General features: G+C 50.0%; 2 protein-coding genes across 4 annotated transcripts; both read left to right on the top strand.

Annotated features, from left to right (window-relative positions):
• The first annotated feature begins 118 nt into the window (after positions 1-118).
• Positions 119-10,339, top strand: SYNPO2L (synaptopodin 2 like). 2 transcript variants are annotated; one of them, XM_032140174.2, is made up of 4 exons: positions 119-415; positions 1,963-2,114; positions 2,572-3,086; positions 7,623-10,339. In XM_032140174.2, exons 1-4 carry the CDS (start codon positions 311-313, stop codon positions 9,785-9,787), a joined length of 2,937 nt encoding a protein of 978 aa, XP_031996065.1. In that variant the 5' UTR covers positions 119-310; the 3' UTR covers positions 9,788-10,339. The 2 variants fall into 2 exon arrangements, with proteins under 2 accessions (XP_031996065.1, XP_031996066.1); XM_032140175.2 differs by lacking the exons at positions 119-415; positions 1,963-2,114; positions 2,572-3,086 and adding an exon at positions 5,148-5,295.
• MYOZ1 (myozenin 1) lies at positions 9,087-25,688 on the top strand. 2 transcript variants are annotated; one of them, XM_032140176.2, is made up of 7 exons: positions 9,151-9,165; positions 15,330-15,431; positions 17,131-17,221; positions 19,416-19,594; positions 22,635-22,884; positions 23,257-23,422; positions 25,211-25,688. In XM_032140176.2, exons 3-7 carry the CDS (start codon positions 17,149-17,151, stop codon positions 25,440-25,442), a joined length of 900 nt encoding a protein of 299 aa, XP_031996067.1. In that variant the 5' UTR covers positions 9,151-9,165; positions 15,330-15,431; positions 17,131-17,148; the 3' UTR covers positions 25,443-25,688. The 2 variants fall into 2 exon arrangements, with proteins under 2 accessions (XP_031996068.1, XP_031996067.1); XM_032140177.2 differs by lacking the exon at positions 15,330-15,431 and having other exon boundaries at positions 9,087-9,165.
• The last annotated feature ends 408 nt before the right edge of the window (positions 25,689-26,096 follow it).

Here is a 26,096-nt window from a genome sequence, read left to right as displayed (position 1 = left end):
CATGCAGGAGAATGGGGAACATAGAGGGCAGAAGTTTGTACTATAATTAGCTCTAGGAGTAATACAGAAGGGGGAGGGAGGAGAGTACAAGCGGCATCTATTTTGAGCACATCTGCGATTGACGGGACACGTGTGCTGGACTGTAATGATCCCAGGGCCAAGTTGCCTGCCTGTGATGTGTGGTGTGGGGGGAGGCCTGGGGCAGCAGGAGCAGGACAGCCGGACAGAAAGCCCGGACGGGGTTCGAGCACCTCAACTTCTCTCCCTGGGACACTGTTCAAACTCCGGGGGCCATAGGCCAAGCTGAGCGATGGGTGCTGAGGAGGAAGTGCTGGTCACACTATCAGGGGGAGCCCCCTGGGGCTTCCGACTTCAGGGGGGAGCCGAGCAGAGGAAACCCTTACAGGTGTCTAAGGTAAGGGAGAGCCCCTGAAATGAGGCTTCAGGGAAAAGGAACCCAAGGGATCCTGGGAAGAGATGTGTGGTGGCATATAGCGGGGGTTGGGGGGGGGGGGGGGGGGGTGGGAAGGTGGGGGGGGGGGGGGGCAGGGAAGTATGCTTAAGTCTCATAGTGGGAGTAGCGTCTGACCACAGGCTTCTTGTGGGGGTCTATTAGAAAAGAGAATTCGTGGTTTCCAAGGAGCAGAGGAAAAAGAAAGGCTCTGTTTCAGTTCCCTGCAGCACTGTGGTATCAGAGGCCCAGCTCTGGTCATCCAGTGTTTGTTCTCTTGGGTATGTGCCTCTACTCCAAACTCCAGAAATACGGGGGAGGTTCTAATTTCTCTCTGGCTAAACTGATATGTGATGAACTGAAACTGCCTCGCACAGCCTAGCCCAGCCCAGCCCTACCCTGCCTCACCCTGTTCTGCCCATGGCGTCAGTGCTCTTTCCCTGGGTCAGATCCTTTCTCTCACTAGGCAAGACTTTTTTAGGTGCTAGGAGGGTTATGGCAAGATCTGGCCTCACAGATGAAGTCATTACCCTTTTGGTTTCACCCTACAGGCTTAGTTTTCCGAACTGTAAAATGTGGGTAATAATAGTACTTGTACCTACTTCATGGAGCCATTCTAAGGATTAAATGCAATAATACATGTAGCACAGTGCCCAACACTTAGTAAGAACTCAATAAATGGTAGCCACTACTACTATTATTACTTTGGCATATATACATTTTTGTGTACACATGGCACACATATACCCAAATAATCACAATCTCCCAGAATACCACTGGACTCCCTCCAACCTGGAGTACTGCTCTAAAATCTTGACTGCGTAATGGCACCTGGGGTTCCAAGGCCTAGTAGAGAATTACCAGCCAATATAGATATTGCCCGTGGAGAAAAAGCTTGTGGAGATAACCACCATTTCTTTCCGTTTTTCTTTTTTCTTTTTTTTTTTTTTTTGTGACAGAGTCTTACTCTGTTGCCCAGGCTGGAGTGCAGTGACACGATGGCTCACTGCAACCTCTGCTTCCTGGGTTCAAGCAATTCTCCTGCCTCAGCCTCCCAAGTATCTGGGATTACAGGTGCGCACCACAACGGCTGGCTGATTTTTGTACTTTCAGTAGAGACAGCGTTTCACCCATTGGCCAGGCTGGTCTCGAACTCTTGATCTCAAGTGATCCACCCGCGTAGGCCTCCCAAAGCACTGGGCTTACAGGCTTGAGCCACTGTGCCCAGCCAATAACCACCATTTCTAGTTACCTACCCCATGCAGTTCTTCCCAAGCCTCTTTCATTCAGTGTTTACCCTATTTCCCACCATATGATGTATTTCTTTCTCCAGTCTGTATACTTTCTTCCCTCTAGACAGGCCACTTCAACTGCAGCCACTTCCATGCATCTCCCCACCCTTCTTATCCTGCAAAGTAAAATCCCCTCCTGTGGGTCCTTCCCATCTTTTCCTTTCATTCTATTCCCTTTGGAGCCCTCTCTTACCTACAGTGTCTCCTTCAACATCTCAGATTCGAAGACGGAGCCAGGCTGGCAGAGCAGGACTCCGAGAGAGGGACCAGCTCTTGGCAATCAATGGGGTCTCTTGCACCAACCTCTCCCATGCCAGTGCCATGAGCCTCATTGATGCCTCAGGAAATCAGCTTGTCCTCACTGTGCAGCGGTATGGACCTCCCTCCTCTTCTCTTCCCCTAATCCAGGGCTCCCATTGCCTGTCTCAGCTCTATGTCTCACTGGCCTGGCTTTAGCAACTAACAGGTACCTATTTCTGCTCGTGCATTTCTGCTGGAGTGCAGATGGTTTGTGTCTGCCTCCCAGAGGGCTTGAATGTATCTGCAATTAAAGGACGGGGATGTCAGTGGGTATTTGACTGATGGGCCTACTTCAACCCCTGGCCTGTCTCCTCCTCATTACATCTTCCTCTAAGCCTATTTCCACTCACAGCCCTTCAAGCACATTTGCCTCCCAGTTTGTCTTCATATCTCCACTCTTCCCGACCCACCCATTCCAACTGTATGACAGCCTTCTCTCTCCCTTACCTCTTCCCTCCATCCCTTCCAGATCTCTCTAGCTGTCAGTACCCAGCTCATCTCTCAAGCTCTGTCATCCTTCCTATCCAGGGTAGCAGACGAGGGTCCTGTGCAATCTCCATCTCCCCATGAGCTTCAGGTCCTGTCACCCTTATCTCCACTGAGTCCTGAGCCCCCTGGTGCTCCAGTTCCTCAGCCTCTTCAGCCTGGGAGCCTTCGTTCACCTCCTGATAGTGAGGCTTACTACGGAGAGACTGACAGTGATGCCGATGGCCCTGCCACCCAGGAGAAGCCCCGCCGACCTCGCCGCCGAGGCCCCACAAGGCCCACCCCTCCGGGTGCCCCACCTGATGAGGTCTACCTGTCTGACAGCCCTGCAGAACCAGCACCTACTATCCCTGGCCCTCCCAGCCAGGGTGACAGCCGTGTGAGCTCCCCATCTTGGGAGGATGGGGCAGCCCTTCAGCCACCCCCAGCTGAGGCTCTGCTGTTACCCCATGGCCCCCTCCGACCTGGTCCTCATCTCATCCCTATGGTGGGGCCTGTTCCCCACCCAGTGGCAGAAGATCTTACTACCACCTACACCCAGAAGGCCAAGCAAGCCAGTGAGTGCCTGAACCCCTTTTCCCCAGCCAGGATCCTTCAATCTGAGCCTTAAATCCACCCTTCTATAGCCATACATTCTCCCTACCTTGGGACCCTTGGATACAGTCTTGGGGACAGGAGGAGTAATGAGTAGAAGGGGAGCATAATTATTCTCATGGCCCCCATTATTTTTGCTGTTTGAACCAATGTGGCAAAAGGGTAAGGTGATTCAGTTCAACCCAGGAACAGGGTAAGTAGGGAAATTGGAAAGGGACACAAATAGATGAAGGGTTTGGTGGTGGTGATAATTGTTATTGTGTGTCATGATTGAATGAAAGCAGAGTACAGACACAGGACAGGGGAGTATTTAAAAGCAGGTTGAAGGCTGGGCAAGGTGGCTCATACCTGTAATACCAGCACTTTGGGAGGCTGAGTTGGGAGGAGAGCATGAACCCAGGATTTTTGTTTTGTTTTGTTTTTTGTGTTTTTGAGATGGAGTTTGGCTCTTGTGCCTAGGCTGGAATGCAATGGCGTGATCTCGGCTCATCGCAACCTCCGCCTCCCGGGTTCAAGCGATTCTCCAGCCTCTGCCTCCCGAGTAGCTGGGATTACAGGCACCCGCCACCACATCTGGCTAGAGATGGGGTTTCACCATATTGGTCAGGCTGGTCTCGAACTCCTGACCTCAGGTGATCTGCCTACCTTGGCCTCCCAAAGTGCTGGGATTACAGGTGTGAGCCACCATGCCCGGCAGAAGCTAGGAGTTTGAGACCAGCCTGGACAACATCGTGAGACTTCGTCTCCAGTAAAAATTTTAAAATTAGCCAAACACTGTGGCACATGTCTATGGTCCCAGCTACTTGGGAGGCTGAGGCAAGGATTGCTTGAGCCTGAGAGGTTTAGACTGCAGTGAGCCATGTTTGTGTCACTGCACTTCAGCGTGAGCAACAGACCAAGACCCTGTCTTAAAAATAAATAAATAAATAAATAATAAAAATTAATAAATAAAAGTGGGTAATGCTACAAGGGTTCTTTTTTTTTTCTTTTTCTTTTTCTTTTTTTTTTTTTTTGAGACAGAGCCTTGCATTGTCACCCGGGCTGGAGTGCAATCTTGGCTCACTGCACCCTCCACCTCCTGGGTTCATGCGATTCTCCTGCCTCAGCCTCCCGAGTAGCTGGGATTACAGGTGCCCGCCACCACACCTGGCTAATTTTTTGTATTTTTAGTAGAGATGGGGTTTCACTATGTTGGCCAGGCTGGTCTCAAACTCCTGACCTTGTGATCCACCCGCCTCAGCCTCCCAAAGTGCTGGGATTACAGGCGTGAGCCACTGACCAAGGGGTTCTTTATAGTATTAATTGCAGGCACCTTTGACATTTGCAAGTTCAGTTAGGATTCCTGGGGACTGAGAGGCTATGGGATGATCATGAGATCCTGAGGAAGTGGCAGAGGGAGGGAGCTTTGGCTCCTTATCTCAGGCAAGAATGTTGGCCTGGGCAGAAAAAGCCCATTCCACTTATCTCAGGCTTTGCTATTTTCGATGTGAGCTACAGAACAAGGTCTAAGGGTAAACTTTCTCCCTGCTCTATGTCTCCTGTGCTTTCTCACAGAGACCGTTCTTGTTACCTCCAAAATCTCAGGATTCCCCCTCTAGTTTTATTTCTTTCCTCTCCTTCACCATTTTGATTCGTGATCCATAGAACTTTGTGTCTCTCAGTTTGGAGTGGAGGCTAAGGACATGAGAGTTGAGAGTCTGACATCCCTGAGTGTCCAATATCCCAGGAATTCCAGACGCATGCCTAGGATCCCATGCTTTCCTCAATTCTCCATTTATCTCCCCCTCCCTTCCCATAATGCTGGATGAGACTGTAGCTACCGGCTCAGAGATATTTTTAGTCAAGCAGACCTCATTGTCTACTGGGATGGGGTTGGGGGAAGGGAAGGCAGGTGCCCACGTCCATCACACCGGCACTTGTGGGGCAGCTCAGAGAAGGGAGAGGGCCAGGCTCCAAAAATAGCACAGTGAGCTCATTCAGCTGCCAGCTCTGGGGACAAGACAAAGGGGCTTTAAAAGGCGTGGGGGGTGGCTCAAGCTGGTCCTGCTCCAGCCAACACCGCCTTTCTCAGCATGGAGACCTTTGAGCCCATCAGCCAAGAGCCCCTCAGCCAAGCCAGCTACGACAAAGCCCCAGACCCAGTTCCTGAGCTCCAAGACTCGTTCTATGCAGGTACTACCCTCCCATATCTATGAGAGTCTGGGGTCTAGAATGGAGGGGAAGATGTCAACAGTTTAGGAAGGGCAGTCTTTGGGAAAGGTCTTACTCTCTTGTTCCTTCCTTTTTGCTGTCCTCTTCCTCCTTTTCTCAGGAGAGTTTCACTGCCCCTTTCTCAGTGATGCTGTGGTCACATGTCAGAGGGGTTTGTGACCACAAGAGCTGTAGAAAACTCATGGGAACAGAGCGTGTGTGAGTACATTATGAATACATGAAGGCATGTATGTGGGAGCCATGGGAGAAGATATGTGTGAACAAGAAAGTATCCATATATATCAAGAAAGTATAGTGTCAAGAAGGCTTTAATAGTAATGGTTATAGTGGGCCTTCACACTGTGTTAAGTGCTAAATTTACTATATTGTCTCAGTTAATCCTTATAACAATCCTATGAGGTAGCCATTGTCTACCCTCATTTACAGATGAGGAAACTGAACTTTAATGAGGTGAGGTAACTATCCCAAGAACCAAAAACCTGAACTGAACTCTGACTCTAGGGCCTGTTGTCTCATCCATAGCACTATTCTGTGGTATAAACGCTGGGATGAAAGGAATGACAAAAATGAAAAAATTCCATCTACTTTCCTCTCAAGATACCATGCTCATTACAAAGGAGCTCATTACAAAGGAGTGTGGTACCTTGAGTGGAAGTAGATGGAATCTCAATAATTTTTCAGGAGGAACTGGGGACCATGGACCAGAGAGTATCCATGTGCAAGGCGGGGTCCTCGCAGCAGGGTAGCCTCTTCCATTTCCTGGCCACACCTACCCAGGCCCCACATGGCATGGAAAGCCCTGCCCTGGTTCCCTTTAGCACATAGTCCTTGTGTGCCTGGCTGGCAGTGGCTGCCTGAGATCTCTACGTAGAGACAGTTCTGACCCCTGAAGAAGCCCACCCCACTACCATCCCCAGCTTGGGGTAAATAATATATTTAGCTGGTGACCTTGAGGTATCCTAAAGATTTGAAGTGTTGCCTTGGAGAACAACACTCTAACTTTTCCTGCATCTTGGATGGAGACTACCCCTGACTGTGAGTAGCAGGGTTGTGAAGCCCAGAGGACTGCCCTGGCAGTTGGAAAGCCGAGATAAACTTTAAATTCTGTCTAAACTGTTAGTAACAGGGTCTCTGCAGGGAGGTCTCTGGGAAGAAGGGCCATCTAGAGCATGTAGGTATGTGAATGTATTTGAGTGATGGTGTTTTCATGTGCGCACATGTGTATTTACATATGTGTATGTGAATGGAGCTGTATGTAAGCTGGGGTATATGTGAATGAGAGAGAAAAGTAAATAGGAGAAAGTATGCCTACAGTTGGCTTTCACTAGATGGATATTCTTGTTGAAGTGCTGTGTGGTGGGAGTTATTTCTGTGAATGTGTATGATGTGGATTGCCCGAGGAGGGTGGAATTGTGAAGGAAGATCCTCATTGCTAAGGGTTCTTTGTGTCCATATCATAGGGGTAAGGGGTAGCGGAGAGGATGAGTCCTAAGCTTCATGACAAGCCTCCTAACATGGTCCCTATGATGGGTGGAAAGTGTTCCTTCTCATCTTTCCTTTCCCTGGGACCTGCTTATCTCCCTGTCTGCCATGGAGAGTGACACATCCTTGTCCTCCCCCTCCCATTGCCAGTCAGGAATGGGAGGCAGGTGAGGAATGTGTGTGGGGTGGATAAGAGCACATCTCGGCTGGTTGCGGTGGCTCACGCTTGTAATCCCAGCACTTTGGGAGGCCGAGGCGGGCGGATCACGAGGTCAGGAGATCGAGACCACGGTGAAACCCCGTGTCTACTAAAAAATACAAAAAATTAGCCGGGCGTGTTGGCAGGCGCCTGTAGTCCCAGCTACTCGGAGAGGCTGAGGCAGGAGAATGGCGTGAACCCGAGAGGCGGAGCTTGCAGTGAGCCGAGATTGCGCCACTGCACTCCAGCCTGGGCGACAGAGCAAGACTCCGTCGCAAAACAAAACAAAACAAAACAAAACAAACAAACAAAAAAAAAGCACATCTCTTGGAAGATAGGAGCAGAATAGCAGTAAGATGGGATGGAAGAGCTGTGGTCAGAGCAGTGTCAGGGCAGCCAACTGGACTCTGCCTTATCTTAAACTGTCCTTGGTTTCACCTTTCACCCTCCACTCTGCCCCTAAGTCAGAGGACTTTGTCACAGGGGACATTGTGGGTCGGGTCAGTGCAAGAGCGAGCTTGCTGGGATGGGGGTTGAAAGCCTTGGGGAACAGGACTAGAAGAGGCTGAGAAGCCTCACTGACCATTTTACCTCTTGGTCTCCTCAGAACTGCAACGTGCAGAGAGCCTCCAAGAGAAGAGCATAAAAGAGGCCAAGACCAAATGCAGGACAATTGCATCCCTGCTCACTGCAGCCCCCAACCCCCACTCCAAAGGGGTGCTTATGTTTAAGAAACGGCGGCAGAGAGCCAAGAAGTACACCCTGGTGAGCTTCGGGGCTGCTGCTAGGACAGGCGCTGAGGAGGAGGACGGCGTTCCCCCCACGAGTGAGTCCGAGCTGGACGAAGAAGCCTTCTCTGACGCCCGCAGCCTCACCAATCAATCTGACTGGGACAGTCCCTATCTGGACATGGAGCTTGCCAGGGCGGGCTCAAGAGCATCAGAGGGCCAGGGCTCTGGGCTGGGAGGGCAGCTGAGTGAGGTCTCTGGGCGAGGGGTGCAGCTCTTTGAACAGCAGCGCCAGCGCGCAGACTCCAGCACCCAGGAACCGGCGCGGGCCGAACCAGCAGCCATGCTCAACGGGGAGGGCCTGCAGTCACCACCTCGGGCCCAGAGCGCTCCCCCAGAGGCGGCTGTGCTCCCACCCAGCCCCTTGCCGGCCCCTGTAGCCAGCCCCAGACCCTTCCAACCAGGTGGTGGAGCCCCGACCCCAGCTCCAAGCATCTTTAACCGGTCAGCCAGGCCCTTTACCCCGGGCCTACAAGGGCAGCGGCCAACTACCACCTCGGTTATTTTCCGGCCTTTAGCCCCCAAGAGGGCGAACGACAGCCTGCGGGGCCTCAGCCCCGCCCCACCCCCCTTCTTGTCTTCTCCGCAGGGGCCCACCCCTCTGCCCAGCTTCACTTCAGGGGTTCCCAGCCACGCGCCAGTCTCTGGTTGCCCCAGCACCCCACGCTCCTCGGGCCCTGTGACAGCCACCAGCTCCCTGTACATCCCAGCCCCTAGTCGGCCTGTCACCCCAGGCGGAGCCCCAGAGCCCCCCGCTCCTCCTAGCGCAGCTGCCATGACCTCCACCGCTTCTATCTTCCTATCTGCGCCTTTGCGACCCTCTGCGCGCCCAGAGGCGCCTGCCCCAGGCCCAGGGGCTCCTGAGCCCCCCAGCGCTCGCGAGCAGCGCATCTCTGTGCCAGCTGCCCGCACGGGTATCCTGCAGGAGGCCCGGCGCCGGGGGACCCGGAAGCAGATGTTCCGGCCGGGAAAGGAGGAGACGAAGAACTCGCCCAACCCCGAGCTGCTATCGCTGGTACAGAACCTGGATGAAAAGCCCCGGGCCGGGGGTGCAGAATCTGGTCCTGAAGAGGATGCTCTGAGCCTCGGGGCTGAAGCCTGCAACTTCATGCAGCCAGTAGGGGCCAGGAGTTACAAGACCCTGCCTCACGTGACACCTAAGACCCCCCCTCCAATGGCTTCCAAGACCCCGCCCCCTATGACTCCTCAGACTCCACCCCCAGTGGCTCCTAAGCCCCCATCTCGAGGGCTCCTTGATGGGCTCGTGAATGGGGCAGCCCCTTCGGCTGGAATCTCTGAGCCACCAAGGCTGCAGGGCAGGGGTGGGGAGCTGTTTGCTAAGCGGCAGAGCCGTGCGGACAGGTATGTGGTGGAAGGTACACCTGGTCCTGGTCTTGGCCCTCGGCCTAGAAGTCCTTCTCCCACCCCGTCTCTGCCCCCTTCTTGGAAATATTCACCCAACATCCGTGCCCCGCCTCCTATTGCTTACAACCCACTGCTCTCTCCCTTTTTCCCCCAGGCGGCCCGAACTCTCCCTAAGGCCCAATCCCAGGGGCCTCGGGCAACACCCAAGCAGGGCATCAAGGCTCTAGATTTTATGCGGCATCAGCCCTATCAACTTAAAACTGCCATGTTCTGTTTTGATGAGGTTCCCCCGACTCCTGGCCCTACCGCCTCAGGGCCCCCCAAAACTGCCCGAATCCAGGAGATTCGCCGGTTTTCCACTCCGGCGCCCCAACCCACTGCAGAACCCCTGGCTCCCACTGTGCTTGCCCCCCGAGCAGCGACTACACTGGATGAGCCCATCTGGAGAACAGAACTGGCCTCAGCCCCTGTTCCTAGCCCAGCCCCTCCTCCAGAGGCTCCCAGGGGCCTTGGCGCTTCTCCCAGCTCCTGTGGTTTCCAGGTAGCCAGGCCCCGATTTTCAGCCACCAGAACAGGATTGCAAGCTCACGTGTGGAGGCCTGGGGCAGGGCACCAGTGAACAGGCACAGGTCCCAGGACCAAGGAGAGGTGGAACATCCAGTTCCTAAAGTTGCTTCTCCTACCCTATCCCACCCCCTGTCACTGGCATCTGGAAGCTAAATTGCCTCCTGCCAGAGATGGTTTCCAAGTTGATGTCCCTATCCCCCACCTTCCTCCTCACTCTCTACCTCCCTGCCGCTTTCCAGCCAACTATGTCTGCTTTGGTATCTTTGCCTCTCTTTGTCTCTGCATTTCCTTGCCTGGATCTCTGTCTTTATTTCCAGGCTTCTCTACCCATATTCCTCCACAGATCTCTCTTCCTTGACATTTGTGCTTTTCTCCGTGGGCCTCATTTTAATGTTCAGTGAGAAGTAAACAGAGCAGAAGTGACCACTGGGACCTCAGGCAAGAAGCTCACCACCAGGCACATAGCAAAGGGACTGAACTGACCCCTGTTTGCACTAAGCCACCCCCACCTCCCACTCTGCTTTCCCAAGCTTGGCTGGCATATACCTAGGCCTGTGTGTGTGTGTGTGTGTGGGGGTGGGTGGGGGTGTGGGTGTGTGCATGCACACGTGCACACAGATGTGCTCTTCTGTCTAAGGCATGAGTAAGAGGGGAGGTCAAAATAAAGACCCAATCTGAGGCCGGGCATGGTGGCTCACGCCGGTAATCCTAACACTTTGGGAGGCTGAGGGGGGTGGATCACGAGGTCAGGAGATTGAGACCATCCTGGCTAACACGGTAAAACCCCGTTTCTACTAAAAATACAAAAAATTAGCTGGGCGTGGTGGTGGGCACCTGTAGTCCCGGCTACTCAGGAGGCTGAGGCAGGAGAATGGCGTGAACCCGGGAGGCGGAGCTTGCAGTGAGCCGAGATCGCGCCACTGCACTCCAGCCTGGGCAACAGAGCGAGACTCCGTCTCAAAACAAACAAACAAACAAAAGACCCAATCTGAGTCTTATCGTTGTACTGATAGAAGGGTCAGATATCCCCACATGGAGTTGAGTGGGAGAAAGAGATTCACTAGAGAATAACTCCTTAGGGCCCAATGTCTGTAGCAGGTGTACAGCATCTTGTGAAAGTTATGGAGCATGAAAAGACTGAAGGGCCAGGACAGTTTGCATGGGCTGAGTTATACCAGCTAGACCAAGAATAGAACAAAGAATTCTATTCCTCAGGATTTCAGAAAGTTAGCAACTTGAGAGGCCAGTGCTGAGCAACCCAGTACCCAGGAAATGAAAAAAGGAAAGAAAATTCCCTCCGAGAATGAACAGATCATTGGCTTCATTGCCTCATGAGCTTGAGAGAAAGGAGAAGAGAGCCAGAGTGTGAAGAGTGAGGCCAAAACCAGGAGCATGGCAGAAATGAGTGTAAGTGATTGAGCCACAGACAGAAGTATGGTGAGGGATGATGCCATATTGGGAGAAAGTAAAGTTGAGTAACAAGAAACCAACCGTGTGTGACAGGGGGATTGGAAAAAAATTTGAGGGAGAAGAATGTTAGAATGGAAGGGGATGATGGTGGAAGGGAGGTGTGAGGGTGTGTGCTGAATGTTGAAAGAACAGTTGGTGTCTGTGTGACTTTCCTTGAGTCTGTTCTTCAGTGTGTCTTCTGCAGCTTGCCATGACTACCTGGGAAAGAGCAGGGAAATACCCAGAGCCAAAACCTCTTTTCAGTCCCACCCCATCCCTCAAAACCCCAGCTCTTGCTTCTTTTCAGCTTCAGGTCCTGATCTCCAATCTTAGAGAAGTATGGACTCCCTTCTCATCAAGACCACCACCAGCTACGTTTGCTGTGTAATCTGGAAAGTGATAATTTCCTTTGCTTGTTGGGTGTAAGTCACAATACTTTGGTTTGTGCACAAGAATAAATTTATGCCCCATACCTTCTGCTGCTGTTATCTTCTAGTTTTATACCTAAATCCTGATCTCTCCTTGATCTTCTTTAACCCATTCCCGTGATCTGATTTCTGATCTGTCTCTATTCCTGCCCTCCCATTTTTCATGCTTTTGCCCTTTGTTCCCAGGTCTTTTGCTCTTTTCTACAAATTCTGTCCTGCTCTGATTTAGCCACCTCCATCACTCTTCTTGGTTCCCTCTCCCCACAGTCTTCATCCAAGTTCTCCCCTTTCCTTCCCTTGCCTCATACTTTCTAGGTAAGGCTTCAGTTCACAGAACTCAGGGAAGTTGGAAAGGCCCTCTGAGCCCTTTGCCATCAACATTTCCTCGCTCCTTAGAGGAAGCAACCATATTAAACAGTCTCTGGGAAGTAAATGAAGAGAAAGCAACTGTCAGAGGGGAAGGTGGGATGGGAGAGGGAAGAAGAAAGGTGAATTGAGACTACTAAAGAAGGGAGGGCTTAGCCGGGCGCGGTGGCTCACGCCTGTAATCCTATCACTTTGCGAGGCCGAGGTGGGCAGATCATGGGGTCAGGAGATCGAGACCATCCTGGCTAACACGGTGAAACCCCATTTCTACTAAAAGTACAAAAAATGAGCCGGGCCTGGTGGTGGGCGGCTGTAGTCCCAGCTACTCGGGAGGCTGAGGCAGGAGAATGGCCTGAACCCGGGAGGCGGAGCTCGCAGTGAGCCGAGATTGTGCCACTGTACTCCAGCCTGGGCTAGAGCGAGACTCCATCTCAAACAAAAAAAAAAAAAAGAAAAAAGAAGGGAGGGCATTGGAGATAGGTGAGAATTAAAGACTTCAGAGAAGGAAAGTGCCATTGCTCTGATTCTGCCAGCAGAGGGCACATTTCTGCCAATAATGAGACCCAGGCCGCAGACTCTTCCAACTGCCCTGTCTTAGAATTCCAAAGAAAGATCTCAGAGACCACAGGCTAAATAGCCTGTCTTCACCCACTCAGTAGTTTTGGGTACTCAGTTGAAGGAGATCAAACTTTAAGTTTGTTTTTGTTTTTGAGGGTGAGGGTGGTAGTGATGAAGTCACCTTTTGTTTCTTCTTCTTCTTTTTTTTTTTTTTTTTTGAGATGGAGTCTCCCTCTGTGGCCCAGGCTGGAGTGCAGTGGTGCGATCTCAGCTCACTGCAACCTCTGCCTCCCGGGTTCAAGTGATTCTCCTGCCTCAGCCTCCCAAGTAGCTGGGATTACAGGCACGCACCACCATGCCTGACTAATGTTTGTATTTTTAGTAGAGACTGAGTTTCACTATGTTGGCCAGGCTGGTCTTGAACTCCTGACCTCAAGTGATCCACCCACCTTGGCCTCCCAAAGTGCTGTGATTACAGGCATGAGCCACTGCACCCGGCCTATTTTTTCTTCTAATTGCTTCCTTGGGTTGGGAGGGGTTGGAGGAGGACAAAAGATGAGGGGTCTGGAGGCATAACTGGCCTGGGCAGAAGCCAACTGGGAGGGGATACCTTTTAGGATCTCCACAGGATGGAAAAAGGACATGGTCAGGAAGAGTAAAGAGCTCAGAAAGTGACAAAGGAAGCTACAAAAGCCACTTCTGGTGTGTACCTGTAGTCCCAGCTACTCAGAGGCTGAGGTAGGAGGATCACTTGTGCCCAGGTGTTCGAGTCCAGCCTGGGCAACATAGTGAGACCCCATCTCTAAAATAAAGAAATAAATTTTTTTTAAAAAAGCCAGCTAGGCACAGTGGCTCACACCTGTAATCCTAGCACTTTGGGAGGCTAAGACAGGAGGATTGCTTGAGCCCAGGTGTTTGAGACCAGCCTGGGCAACATAGCAAAACCCTGTCTCTACAAAACATATGAAAATTAGCTGGGCATGGTGGCATGTACCAGCAGTCCTAGTTACCTGGGAGGCTGAGGTCAAAGGATTACCTGAGCCTGGGGAGGCTGAGGTTGCAGTGAGCCGAAATTGTGCCACTGCACTTCAGCACAGGCAACAGAGTGAGACTCTGTCTCAAATAAATAAATAAAGCCACTTCCTCAGGTAGCAGCAACAGCGTTGTGGTGGCTGCAGCAGAAGTGCTGCAGCAGCTGGTTCCAGAATCTAAGCAGAAGGTGGAGGAAGATCATGCAGCTACTGAAGAAGGGGCTGGGCAAGTGATAGGCTTTCCCCAAGGGGGCTCTCAAGCTTGTGGCCTTGCCCAGAGACTCCACTGGAACAGTACAAATGGCACAGTCCAGATCCTATGTGGTATGTGCTCCCTTTGAAGGAAATTTCAAGTAGAAACCTCAGAGAGCCTATAATCCCAGAATTTTGAGAGGCCGAGATGGGCAGATCACGAGGTCAGGAGATCGAGACCATCCTGGCTAACACGGTGAAACCCTGTCTGTACTAAAAATACAAAAAAATTTAGCTGGGCGTGGTGGCGGGTGCCTGTAGTCCCAGCTACTCGGGAGGCTGAGGCAGGAGAATGGCGTGAACCTGGGAGGCAGAGCTTGCAGTGAGCCGAGATTGCGCCACTGCACTCCAGCCTGGACGACAGAGCGAGACTCCGTCTCAAAAGAAAAAAAAAAAAAAAGAAACCTCAGAGAGCCTATATGTGCTTCTCAGGGAGACATCGATGTCTATCCCGCACAGCAGGTTGAACTGAGCATCTCAACAGCAAATGGAGGTTAAAAGGCAGATCCTGGCTGGGCGTGGTGGCTACAGAATAACTCCTTAGAGACCAGATCCTGGCAGTGGCTCATGCCTGTAATTCCAACATTTTGCGAGGCCAAGGCGGGTGGATCACCTGAGGTCAGGAGTTTGAGACCAGCCTGGCCAATGTGGTGAAACCCCGTCTCTACTAAAGATACAAAAAAAAAAAATTAGCTAGGCGTGGTGGCGGGCGCCTGTAATCCCAGCTACTTGGGAGGCTGAGGCAGGAGAATTGCTTGAACCCAGGAGGTGGAGGTTGCAGTGAGCTGAGATCGCACCACTGCACTCCAGCCTGGGCAACAAGAGCAAAATTCCATCTCAAAAAAAAAAAAAAAAAGGGCAGATCCAAGTGTTTGCCTTTTCTTAAAACTGCCAGAGCTCAAGAGGAAAGAATAGAGAGTGAGGCAGACAGAATAATTGTCAAGTCTTCCCCACATCATTCCTTTGAAGGAGGTACTGGGTTTGGTTAATTTGGTCCCTTAACCTGCCAAGATCTAGCCCTCACCGAGAAAAGACCAACCTATCCAGGAACTTTAAAAGAGCAGTTCCATTGTGAAGACTTCCCTCTTTGTCCCCAAATATAGCACTTTAAGCCCTCCCTGCTCCAAATACACCCACAGGTCTCTCCACTCTGCCCTGGATTGGCTCTGTGTGGCCCTCAGGGCATGTTCCCCAGACTCTCTCTCTCTCTCACTGAATTCCTATCAATACTTGCTGTCTACTTCCTGTCTCCCTCTCAGTCTTCAGTTTCTCCCTAAGTGCTTCTTTGGATCTCAGGCTCTAGGTGCAATGTGAAGGTGAGTCCCTGGGCAGACTGATCCCTGGCTCAGACAATTCAGTGGGAGAATCCCAAAGGCCTTTTCCCTCCTTCCTGAGCCTCTGGGCAAGGAGGGAGGGATCTTGGTTCCAGGGTCTCAGTACCCCCTGTGCCATTTGAGCTGCTTGCGCTCATCATCTCTATTAATAACCAACTTCCCTCCCCCACTGCCAGTGCTGCCCCCACGCCTGCCCAGCTCATGTTCTCCGGTCACAGCAGCTCAGTCCTCCAAAGCTGCTGGACCCCAGGGAGAGCTGACCACTGCCCGAGCAGCCGGTAAGTCTCCAGCTTTATCGTTAGAAAGGCTGGAGCCCACTCTGTTGACATCTGTGTCTGTGTCTACAATTGTGATTCTTGATCCTGGGGGAGTCTCCCCTCTCCTCATCTATGCTCAGCTCCCAGCTGTCCAGTTGGAAGGAGAGGGGAAGGAGAGTTGGAAGGAGAGGGGCCCAGGAGGTTGGGGGGAATGGAGATGTCGGGGGAGGCACTGGAAGAATGGGAAGGGAGACCCCACTAAGTCAGTAGAGTTGCAGATGTATTTTTTGAGACAGGACTTAGAAGAGGACAGCATTTCACTGAGTGCCAACTTCTCTTAAGAAGGGATTGGAGTCTATCTTATCCCAGTTTGTCCCTTTCCATTGCCAGATCCTATTACTATGTTTCTGCCCCACCTCAATTCCCCACTGCTATGATATTGCTGAATTGACATGTGTCAGGATTTGAATGCTCCCTACCCTTCCCAATTCCACACCTGCCTCCACTCTGGGGTCTGTGGCGGGAGTGATTGCAGGAGCAGGGCCATGACTTCCCAGGCCATGTTCCAGCTGGCCTGATGAAGGAGCAACAACCTCTCCTTCCTATGGAGAGTGTTTTTGGCTGAATCTCCTCAACCCTGGCAGAACATTTCTCTGTCCTCCTGGGGACTGGGGGAAGACTGAGGAGAGACCAGAGCCTGGAATCACAGCCCCAGTCTGATATCCCAGTGGAAACAAAAACTTCACATCATGCCAAGCCGATGAAACCTGGGTGCATTGCCCTGCTTGTGTTATTGTTTTTTAAACACTCCCCACCCCTAGCTATGTTCCTAATTCCTGCACTGACTCTGTGAAAAACAGCTCACAACAGGTTGGTAGACGACAGGAGATGGTGTGCATCTATACTTCCTGTCCTGTATCGCAAGAAAAGAGAAGCCCTAAAGCACAAGTTTTCACCTTTTGGGGAAATACATGCTTCTTTGGCCGGGCACGGTGGCTCAAGCCTGTAATCCCAGCACTTTGGGAGGCCGAGGCGGGCGGATCACGAGGTCAGGAGATCGAGACCATCCTGGCTAACACGGTGAAACCCCGTCTCTACTAAAAATACAAAAAATTAGCCGGGCGTGTTGGCAGGCGCCTGTAGTCCCAGCTACTCGGGAGGCTGAGGCAGGAGAATGGCGTGAACCCGGGAGGCGGAGCTTGCAGTGAGCCGAGATCGCGCCACTGCACTCCAGCCTGGGGGACAGAGCAAGACTCCGTCTCAAAAAAAAAAAAAAAAAAAAAAGAAATACATGCTTCTTTGAAAATCTGGGTCAGGTGAAGTGGCTCACTCCTGTAATCTCAGCACTTTGGGAGGCAGGAGGACTGCTTGAGCCCAGGAGTTTGAGACCAGCCTGGGCAACCTGGCAAAACCACATTTCCACAAAAAATACAAAAATTAGCCAGGCATGGTGGTGCGCACCTATAGTCCCAGCTACTTGGGAGGCTGAAGTTGGAGGATCACCTGAGCCCAGGGAGGTTGAGGCTGCAGTGAGGCATGATTGTGCCATTGCACTCCAGCCTGGGCGACAGAGTGAGATCCTATCTCTAAAAAAGAAAAAAAATTTTTTTTTTGTCCCCTCAAGCCCTTAAACCCAGGTTAAGAAGTAGTGCTCTCCTACAGACAGTCACTCTTCCCAGTCCCTGTCTATCCACCAACTCCTCCTTCCCACCCTGTCCAGGCTGAATCCACCTCCACAATGCCGCTCTCAGGAACCCCGGCCCCTAATAAGAAGAGGAAATCCAGCAAGCTGATCATGGAACTCACTGGAGGTAGGACATGTTTGCATCTATCTAGCGTGGTATTTCTTAAGACCATCCCTAACCCAAGAGTCCCAGAAATATATATCTTAAGGTGAACAAACAAGAGAAATTAAGTGGTGGGAAGGCGGGTGATGGGGGAGTAGGAGAGGGAAGGGTAAGAAGGGTAAGGAGAAAGAGAGAAAAGATTCAACACCTTCTACCCTTTTCACTTCATAATCTGAGACAATACCCTGCCATGTTACCTGCACAGGTCCAGGACCACTGTACCCATGAGTCAGTGAGGTATATTTGAGGAAGAAAATATAATGGAGACTGGCACAGACTCAGGTCTCAATAAGTGGTTAATTTCCCTTACTTCCTTTCCCCAGAGCTAGGGAGCTTGTGTAAGTACTTAAAATGGAAAACTGCACAGGCATGTTTCCTGGGGGTGGGCAGGGGTGCATGCATGTGAAGAGCTCTTCAATACCTAAAGACTCTTTGGAGCCAGAGCTCACTGAGGGAAAGAAAAGGGAACGTAGTTAAGACAGAAGTCTGGGCCAGGTGCAGTGGCTCACGCCTGTAATCCCAGAACTTTGGGAGGCCAAGGCTGGTAGATCGCTTGAACTCAGGGGTTTGAGACTGGCCTGGGCACATGGTAAAACTTCGTCTCTACAAAAAGTACAAAAATTAGCCAGGTGTAGTGGCATGTGCCTAGAGTCCCAGCTACTCCAGAGGCTGAGGTGGGACGATCGCTTGAACCCGGGAGGTGGAGGCTGCCGTGAGCCGTGATTGCGACACTACACTCCAGCCTGGGTGACAGAGTTCACCCTAAGATATATTTATTTTGTCTCAAAATAAATAATACAAATAGGGCTGGGGCTGTGTCTCATACCTGTAATCCCAGCACTTTGGGAGGCTGAGGTGAGAGGATCACTTGAGCCTAGGAGTTCAAGACCAGCCTGGACAACATAATGAGACTTCATCTCCATTAAAAAAAAAAAAAAAAAGTCCAGGCGTGGTGGCTCATGCCTGTAATCCCAGCACTTTGGGAGGCTGAGGTGGGCCAATCATCTGAGGTCAGAAGTTCAAGACCAGCCCGGCCAACATGGTGAAACCCTGTCTCTACAAAAATAGAAAAATTAGCTGCGCAAGGTGCTGGGTGCCTGTAATCCCGGCTACTTGGGAGACTGAGGGAGGAGAATCACTTGAACCCAGGAGATGGAGGTTGCAGTGAGGTGTGATTGCACCATTGCACTTCAGCCTGGGAGACAGAGCAAGTCTCTGACTCAATAAATAAATAAATAAATAAATAAATAAATAAATAAATAAATAAAATGTAGGCTGGGCGCCATGGCTCACGCCTGTCATCCTAGCATTTTGGGAGGCTGTGGCTGGTAGGTCAGTTGAGCTCAGGAGTTTGAGACCAGCCTGGCCAACATGGTGAAACCTCATCCCTACCAAAGAATATAAAAACTAGGCAGGGATGGTGGTGCGGGCCTGCAATCCCAGCGACCTGGGAGGCTGAGGCAGGAGAATTGCTTGAACCTGGGAGGCAGAGGCTGCAGTGAGCTGAGATCGCGCCATTGCACTCCAGCCTGGATGACACAGCAGGACTCTGCCTCAAAAAAATAATTAAAAAAAGCATAAAAAATAAAAACAAATATATATATATATATATGGCATCTGTATTTGGACTCCACACAAGATTGGGCTCTGGGCTTTTCGAACCTGGGAGGCAGAGGCTGCAGTGAGCTGAGATCACGCCATTGCACTCCAGCCTGGATGACAGAGCAGGACTCTCAAAAAATTTAAAAAAAAAAGAATAAAAAATAAAAACAAATATATATATATACGGCATCTGTATTTGGACTACCACACAAGATTGGCCTCTGGGCTTTTCCTGATGCCATGGTTTCTCCAATGGCTTCCATCTATGATGTTCCTTTACTCCTTTTGCTCTGTACCCCATGCCCATGCCTCTTTTACCCCATTGGCCTCTCCACTCTAGTATTCCCATTATCTCCACAGTGCACCCCAGTTCCCATGCCTTCTCTCCAAGTCCCAGGAAATCAAAATCCCTCACAAACTAGACAGCATTTGTTTCCCTAAATGACCTCTGCCAGGACACACATACACACTTGGTTGTGGATGAGGTCTGCATTCTGAGCCCAGAAAACCCTACTTTCCTCTTTCCCTTGATTCTTCTTCTTTGCCTCCCTGAAAGGTGGACAGGAGAGCTCAGGCTTGAACCTGGGCAAAAAGATCAGTGTCCCAAGGGATGTGATGTTGGAGGAATTGTCGCTGCTTACCAACCGGGGCTCCAAGATGTTCAAACTGCGGCAGATGAGAGTGGAGAAGTTTATTTATGAGAACCACCCTGATGTTTTCTCTGACAGCTCAATGGTAAGTCTGGAACTTTATCACTATCTCAAAGCCTGGTGCCTGTTCTGACAGCTTGTTAGTAGGCCCTGGACCTCCAAAATGCAGTCAACATCCCCTCCCTGAAAATTTATAAATTTGTTAAACCCCCAGATATATCGAGCCCCCAACAGCTCCAGGGTGAGTTACAGCCCACCTCTGAAACCCAGTTTCCATCACAGAGCCACTGAAGGGTTGGAGAATACCACACCCTTAGGGAGAAAATTCCTTCCCAGTAAAGGTAAGTGTTAAAGATAGGTTGCCAGATAAAACACAGGATGCCCAGTGGGGCAATCCAGTCTTGTATTTTGAAGTTGAGATACACAATGAATAATTTTTTAGTGAAGTATGCTCCATGCAATATTTAGGACATAAAGATAAAAATTTAAAAAAATTTTAGAAAGAAGATAAGGCAGCCGGGCACGGTGGCTCACACCTGTAATCCCAGCACTTTGGGAGGCTGAGGCAGGTGGGTCACCTGAGGTCAGGAGTTCGAGACCAGCCTGGCCAACATAGTGAAACCCCATCTCTACTAAAAATACAAAAAATTAGCTGGGCATGGTCGTGGGTTCCTGTGATCCCAGCTACTCAGGAGGCTGAGGCAGGATAATCACTTGAACCCAGGAGGCAGAGTTGCAGTGAGCCCAGATTGTGCCATTGCACTCCAGCCTGGGCAACAAGAGTGAAACTCTGTCTCAAAAAAAAAAAAAAAAAAAAAGAAAGAAAAAAAAAAAAAAAAAAAAAAAGAAAGAAAAAAGGAAGAAGATAAGGCAAAGAATAAAATTGAAATTTTAAAATACAGAATAATAGAATATCCAATTAAATTTGAGTTTCAGACGCACAATGAATTCTTTTTTAAATATGTCCCATGCAATATTTGGGACATTAAAATAAAAATACAGGATGTCCACTTAAATTTGAATTTCAGATGCAAATGAATAATTTTTTAGTATAAGTAAGTCCCAAGCAATATTTGGGGGAATATCTATGCTAAAAAAGTATTTGGGTCAAATGTGGTAGCTCACACCTGTAATCCCAGCACTTTGGGATGCCAAGGCAAGAGGACTGCTTGAGTCCAGGAGTTGGAGACCAGCCTGGGCAACATGGCAAGACTCTGTTTCTACAAAAAATTAAAAAGTTAGCTGGGTGTGGTGGCGCACACCTGTAATCCCAGCTACTCTGGAGGGTGAGGTGGGAGGATGGCTTGAGCCTGGAAGGTAGAGGCTGCATGAACATGAGCCATGTTCATGCCACTGCACTCCAGACTGGGTGACAGACACCCCATCTCAAAAAAAAAAAAATTTATTGTGCATCTGAAATTCAAATTTAAGTGGTATCCTATATTTGATTTGCTAAATCTGGCAACCCTAGAAAGAGTTAATTGAGTTTTTACAGCCATCTCCCATTTGAGCCATTCTTTCATTTAAAGGGTCAGTCTATTCCCTAAGAAGTCCCAAGTGTGGAGACTAAAACGGTCCTTCAAGGTATATTCTAGTCAGGCTCCTTCTCCAAAGAAAGAGGAGACTGGAGAGGGGCCAGGCATAGGATGGTATAGCTGAGGAAGAAGGGCCTTCTCCATTTCCTTTCTTCCTCCTCCACCCTCTCTGAGTGGCTGGGGGAGAGTGGAAATAGATGCCTGCATGGGGCGGGGGGCAGAAGTGTCTGTCATTGGTCCTCATATAAGAGTAGAGTAAAAGTGCTGAGCTGCTCATATCTAACTTTAGGAGGCCAAAAGCCCTCTTCTCTGCCTGGGTCTGGTTACACTGGGTGGAGCATTGGGGTGTACATGGTGGGATGGCCAGGAGAGCCTCCTGAAGAAGTTGGTGGGGTTATTTTTAGGCTTTGGGTTTGCATCTAATGTTGCCCTTTTGGCCACACTTCCCCCCACCTGCTACAGTTTCACTGTCAGGAAGTCCTGGTTCAACAGGCATCAAGAGGAGAGAGGGAGAGAAAGAAGGAGAGAGAAGAGAGTTCTGACTGTTGGACAAGCTGAGGAAGGGAGGGAGCAGAAATTTCTCTAGTCCTTGTAATTAAGACTGGGTTCTCCATGGCAACCCCATCCTCCCAAATTTTAGTTGGGGCCGGGCACAGCTCATGCCTGTTATCTCAGCACTTTGGGAGGCTGAGGCAGATGGATCACTTGAGCCCAGGAGTTTGAGACCAGCCTGAGCACATGGCAAACCCTGTCTCTAGGAAAAAAAAAATACAAAATTTAGCTGGGTGTGGTGGCGTGCCGGTAGTCCCCGCTACTTGGGAGGCTGAGGTGGGAGGATCGCCTGAGTCAGGGAGGTGGAGGTTGCAGTGAGCCGAGATTGTGCTACTGCACTCCAACCTGGGTGACAGAGCCAGATTCTGTCTCAAAAAGCAAAAGAATTTTTTTCATTTTTTTTTTTTTAAAGCTGGGCAACAGTCTTGGTCTTTTTTGACTTGTTAAGGATGAGAAAGGGGAGCGTGGAGAACACGCTGCCCTTACCCTAGGTATAACTGGAGGAAACGAGCCAAGAGGGTCCTACCTCCTAAGAAGAGTTTAATTTGGGCTGGGTGCAGTGGCTCACGCCTGTAATCCCAGCACTTTGGGAGGCTGAGGTGGGCGGATCATCTGAGGTCGGGAGTTTGAGACCAGCCTGACCAATGTGGAGAAACCCCGTCTCTACTAAAAATATACAAAATTAGCTGGGTGTGATGGTGCATGCCTGTAATCCCAGCTACTTGGGAGGCTGAGGCTGGGAATTGCTTGAACGTGGAAGGCAGAGGTTGCGGTGAGCCGAGATTGTGCCATCACACTCCAGCCTGGGCAACAAGAGTGAAACTCTGTCTAAAAAAATAACAAAAAATCAAACAAACAAAAAGAAGAATTTAATTTTCTCAGTCAGCCCATGTACTACCCATCAACTGGAGGGGGAAATCTCAGAAAATTCAGGGTCTTCTGGTTAGCCACTGTTTCTGCCTTTGCTAAACATACCTCTGTTTTTGTATATTTTCCATACCTATTGCTAACCTTCCCCTCACTTTGTCTTCTTTTCAGGATCACTTCCAGAAGTTCCTTCCGACAGTGGGGGGACAGCTGGGCACAGCTGGTCAGGGATTCTCCTACAGCAAGAGCAACGGCAGAGGTGGCGGCCAGGCAGGGGGCAGTGGCTCTGCCGGACATTATGGCTCTGATAAGCAGCACCATCTGGGCTCTGAGTCTGGAGCTGGGGGTACAGGTGGTCCTGCGGGCCAGGCTGGCAGAGGAGGAGCTGCTGGCACAGCAGGGGTTGGTGAGACAGGATCAGGCAAGTACACTCACCCAAGAGTAATGTGTTTGGTCCCTAGAGCAGAGTTGTCCCAGGAATGATGTCTATGCTGAGTGTGGGGAGCAGAGGAGGCCAGTTTAAATATCATAAATTTCTTGGTGAATTACCTGGGTCCAGGAGTATATAGAGGTGTGTCTATTCTACCCAGAAGCCTTGTTTTTCAGTTACTTTCCTGGCTTTTTGGATTCAGTCACAGATCTATCATTATGCCACAAACCTTATACAATTACCAGGATATTATATCTTTAGTCTCTGGCTCTTGCAATTTCCCTAGTGTAGGGGCATGGGATTACCTTTCATTGGCTACTAACTGCTATTATTTGACTGACTTTTCTCTCCCATGGCTACCAGGAGACCAGGCAGGCGGAGAAGGAAAACATATCACTGTGTTCAAGACCTATATTTCCCCATGGGAGCGAGCCATGGGGGTTGACCCCCAGCAAAAAGTGGAACTTGGCATTGACCTGCTGGCCTATGGGGCCAAAGCTGAACTTCCCAAATATAAGTCCTTCAACAGGTAGGGGTGGTGAGGAAGGAACCAGATGCATTCTAGTGTGAGGCACTGTGTCTTTGGTTAGGATGGAGACTAATTCAAATGTTTCAGAAGGAGGCTAAGGAGAGATGGCAGGGATATGGGATTCCTAATCAAAGGCCCTGCTCTTTTCACTCTATCTCAGCTTCATCATAGCAGTGTGATGAAGGAAAAAATTTGCTGGGAGGCAGGATTTGAATTCTAGCTCAATGGTCATTTATTAGCTGTGTAGGCATGGGAAAATCACTGTACCTCTGAGCCTGGGTTGCTTTGAATGTTACACTTATTTATTTTTTGTCTTTTTTTTCTTCCTTTTTGTGGAGAATGGGGTCTCGCTATATTGCCCAGGCAGGTCTCGAACTCCTGGGCTCAAGCTATCTTCCTGCCTCTGCCTCCCTGAGAGCTGGGATTACAGGCATGAGCCACTGTGCCCAGCCTGCTTTGAATGTTAAATGGGAATAACATTTTACATGTCTGAAGGCCTCTTGAGGCTCTCTTCCATTCAAGGTTAGGATGCCATTATTCTCCCTGTAATATGATTCTATTTCCTTATACTCTTTTCTTTTCTCTTTTCTTTTCTTTTCTTCTCTTCTCTTTTTCTTTTCTTTCTTTCCTTCTTCTTTTTCTTTGACTCAGTTTTGTTCTTGTTGCCCAGGCTGGAGTGCAGTGGCATGATCTCGGCTCACTGCAACCTCCGCCTTCTGGGTTCAAGTGATTTTCCTGCCTCAGCCTCCCTAGTAGCTGGGATTACAGGCACCCGCCACCATGTCCAGCTAATTTTTGTATTTTTAGTAGAGATGGGGTTTCACCATGTTGGCCAGGCTGGTCTCGAACTCCTGACCTCACGTGATCTGCCCGCCTTGGGCTCCCAAAGTGCTGGGATTACAGGCGTGAGCCACCATGCCTGGCCTGGCCACCCTGCTTTAGATGGCTCTAAGTATCTGTTCTTTTGGAATTAGGTTTCTCTAGCCCATGGAGAGGAGGTCTGTGTTAAAGGATAGGGAAGAGCTAGAAAGGTGCTCTTGTATTGGTCCTAAGGAGCCTGGATTTTCCAGGCAACAATAATTACTCTTAGCCAGGCTATCCACTGTGCACTAGGGTTGGAGGGAGGGGGTCTCTACATTGTAATTTTTTTTTTTTTTTTTTGAGACAGAGTCTTGCTCTGTCACCCAGGCTGGAGTGCAGTGGTGCAATCTCGGGTCACTGCAACCTCCACCTCCTGGGTTCAAGCAATTCCTATACCTCAGCCACCTTAGTAGCTGGGATGACAGGGGTGCGCCACCATGCCCAGCTAATTTTTTTTGTTTCTTTAGGGTTTTTTTGGTATTTTTAGTAGAGACGGCGTTTCACCACGTTGGCCAGGCTAGTCTCAAACTCCTGGTCTCAAGTGATCCTCCCACCTTGGCCTCCCAAAATGCTGGGATTACAGGCGTGAGCCACCGCACCACACCTGGCCTTTCTACATTGTCATGTAAGGTGACCTCAGACCCTTGGGTCTATAGTATTTGGGGTCACTTTCTCTGAAATGCTGGTCTGGGTCACAGCTATCCAAGAGTCTCTATTTAGTACACACTAGACTCCTTTTCTCATTATTAGCTTTGGGGAAACAAGCTAACCAGGAAGGCAAAATGGGATGCTAAGGAAGAAGGAGTACAGATGCAATCCCAAACTAGAATTCACAGACTTCTCTATTCTCAAAGAGGGTAGCATCTCATGATAAGGCTCTGTTTCTTTTATTCTGATTCTTAATTAAATAATGTGTCCCCTTCTCAGGACGGCAATGCCCTATGGTGGATATGAGAAGGCCTCCAAACGCATGACCTTCCAGATGCCCAAGTTTGACCTGGGGCCCTTGCTGAGTGAACCCCTGGTCCTCTACAACCAAAACCTCTCCAACAGGCCTTCTTTCAATCGAACCCCTATTCCCTGGCTGAGCTCTGGGGAGCCTGTAGACTACAACGTGGATATTGGCATCGCCTTGGATGGAGAAACAGAGGAGCTGTGAGGTGTTTCCTCCTCTGATTTGCATCATTTCCCCTCTCTGGCTCCAATTTGGAGAGGGAATGCTGAGCAGATAGCCCCCATTGTTAATCCAGTATCCCTATGGGAATGGAGGGAAAAAGATGAGATCTACCTTTCCATCCTTTACTCCAAGTCCCCACTCCACGCATCCTTCCTCACCAACTCAGAGCTCCCCTTCTACTTGCTCCATATGGAACCTGCTCGTTTGTGGAATTTGCTCTGCCACCAGTAACAGTCAATAAACTTCAAGGAAAATGAACTCATTCTTCCTGTGATATTTGAGGGCAGATGAAAGCTGAGGCTAACAATGCACAGAGACTAATTAAAGCCAAATACTAAACATTAATTATGCAAACTTTAAGACAGACCTGAGCTCCAGTTGCTTACACACCTACGCCCATACGCACAAAACCACATTCATAATTATTTACAAAGACGTTTATTCAATAGTATATGAGACAAATAATCAGACACAAACACACGTGCCAGCCCGAATGTTGGCAAAGCTAAAAAGCTGCTGTGCACTGCAGTTGGGAAATAGGTGTTGGTGACCCTGGTGTTCAACTTCTTTATGTAGTTGATTAGAAGCTGGTATAATCAGGGTTATCCTGATTGTCACAGACTAGAGCATGCCATA

The sequence above is a fragment of the Hylobates moloch genome, unplaced genomic scaffold, assembly GCF_009828535.3.
Source record: "Hylobates moloch isolate HMO894 unplaced genomic scaffold, HMol_V3 SCAFFOLD_3, whole genome shotgun sequence".
Taxonomy (NCBI): Eukaryota; Metazoa; Chordata; class Mammalia; order Primates; family Hylobatidae; genus Hylobates; species Hylobates moloch.
This window is presented reverse-complemented; position numbering and strand designations above follow the sequence as displayed.

Bases quoted from the DNA above. Each gene is read 5' to 3' on its own strand.
- SYNPO2L (XM_032140174.2), top strand. From the start codon at position 311: ATGGGTGCTGAGGAGGAAGTGCTGGTCACACTATCAGGGGGAGCCCCC. The intron at 416-1,962 runs GTAAGGGAGAGC...TCAACATCTCAG, and splicing joins AACCCTTACAGGTGTCTAAG to ATTCGAAGACGGAGCCAGGC. The intron at 3,087-7,622 runs GTGAGTGCCTGA...TGGTCTCCTCAG, and splicing joins CCAGAAGGCCAAGCAAGCCA to AACTGCAACGTGCAGAGAGC.
- MYOZ1 (XM_032140177.2), top strand. From the start codon at position 17,149: ATGCCGCTCTCAGGAACCCCGGCCCCTAATAAGAAGAGGAAATCCAGC. The intron at 17,222-19,415 runs GTAGGACATGTT...CCTCCCTGAAAG, and splicing joins GATCATGGAACTCACTGGAG to GTGGACAGGAGAGCTCAGGC. The intron at 23,423-25,210 runs GTAGGGGTGGTG...TCCCCTTCTCAG, and splicing joins AAATATAAGTCCTTCAACAG to GACGGCAATGCCCTATGGTG.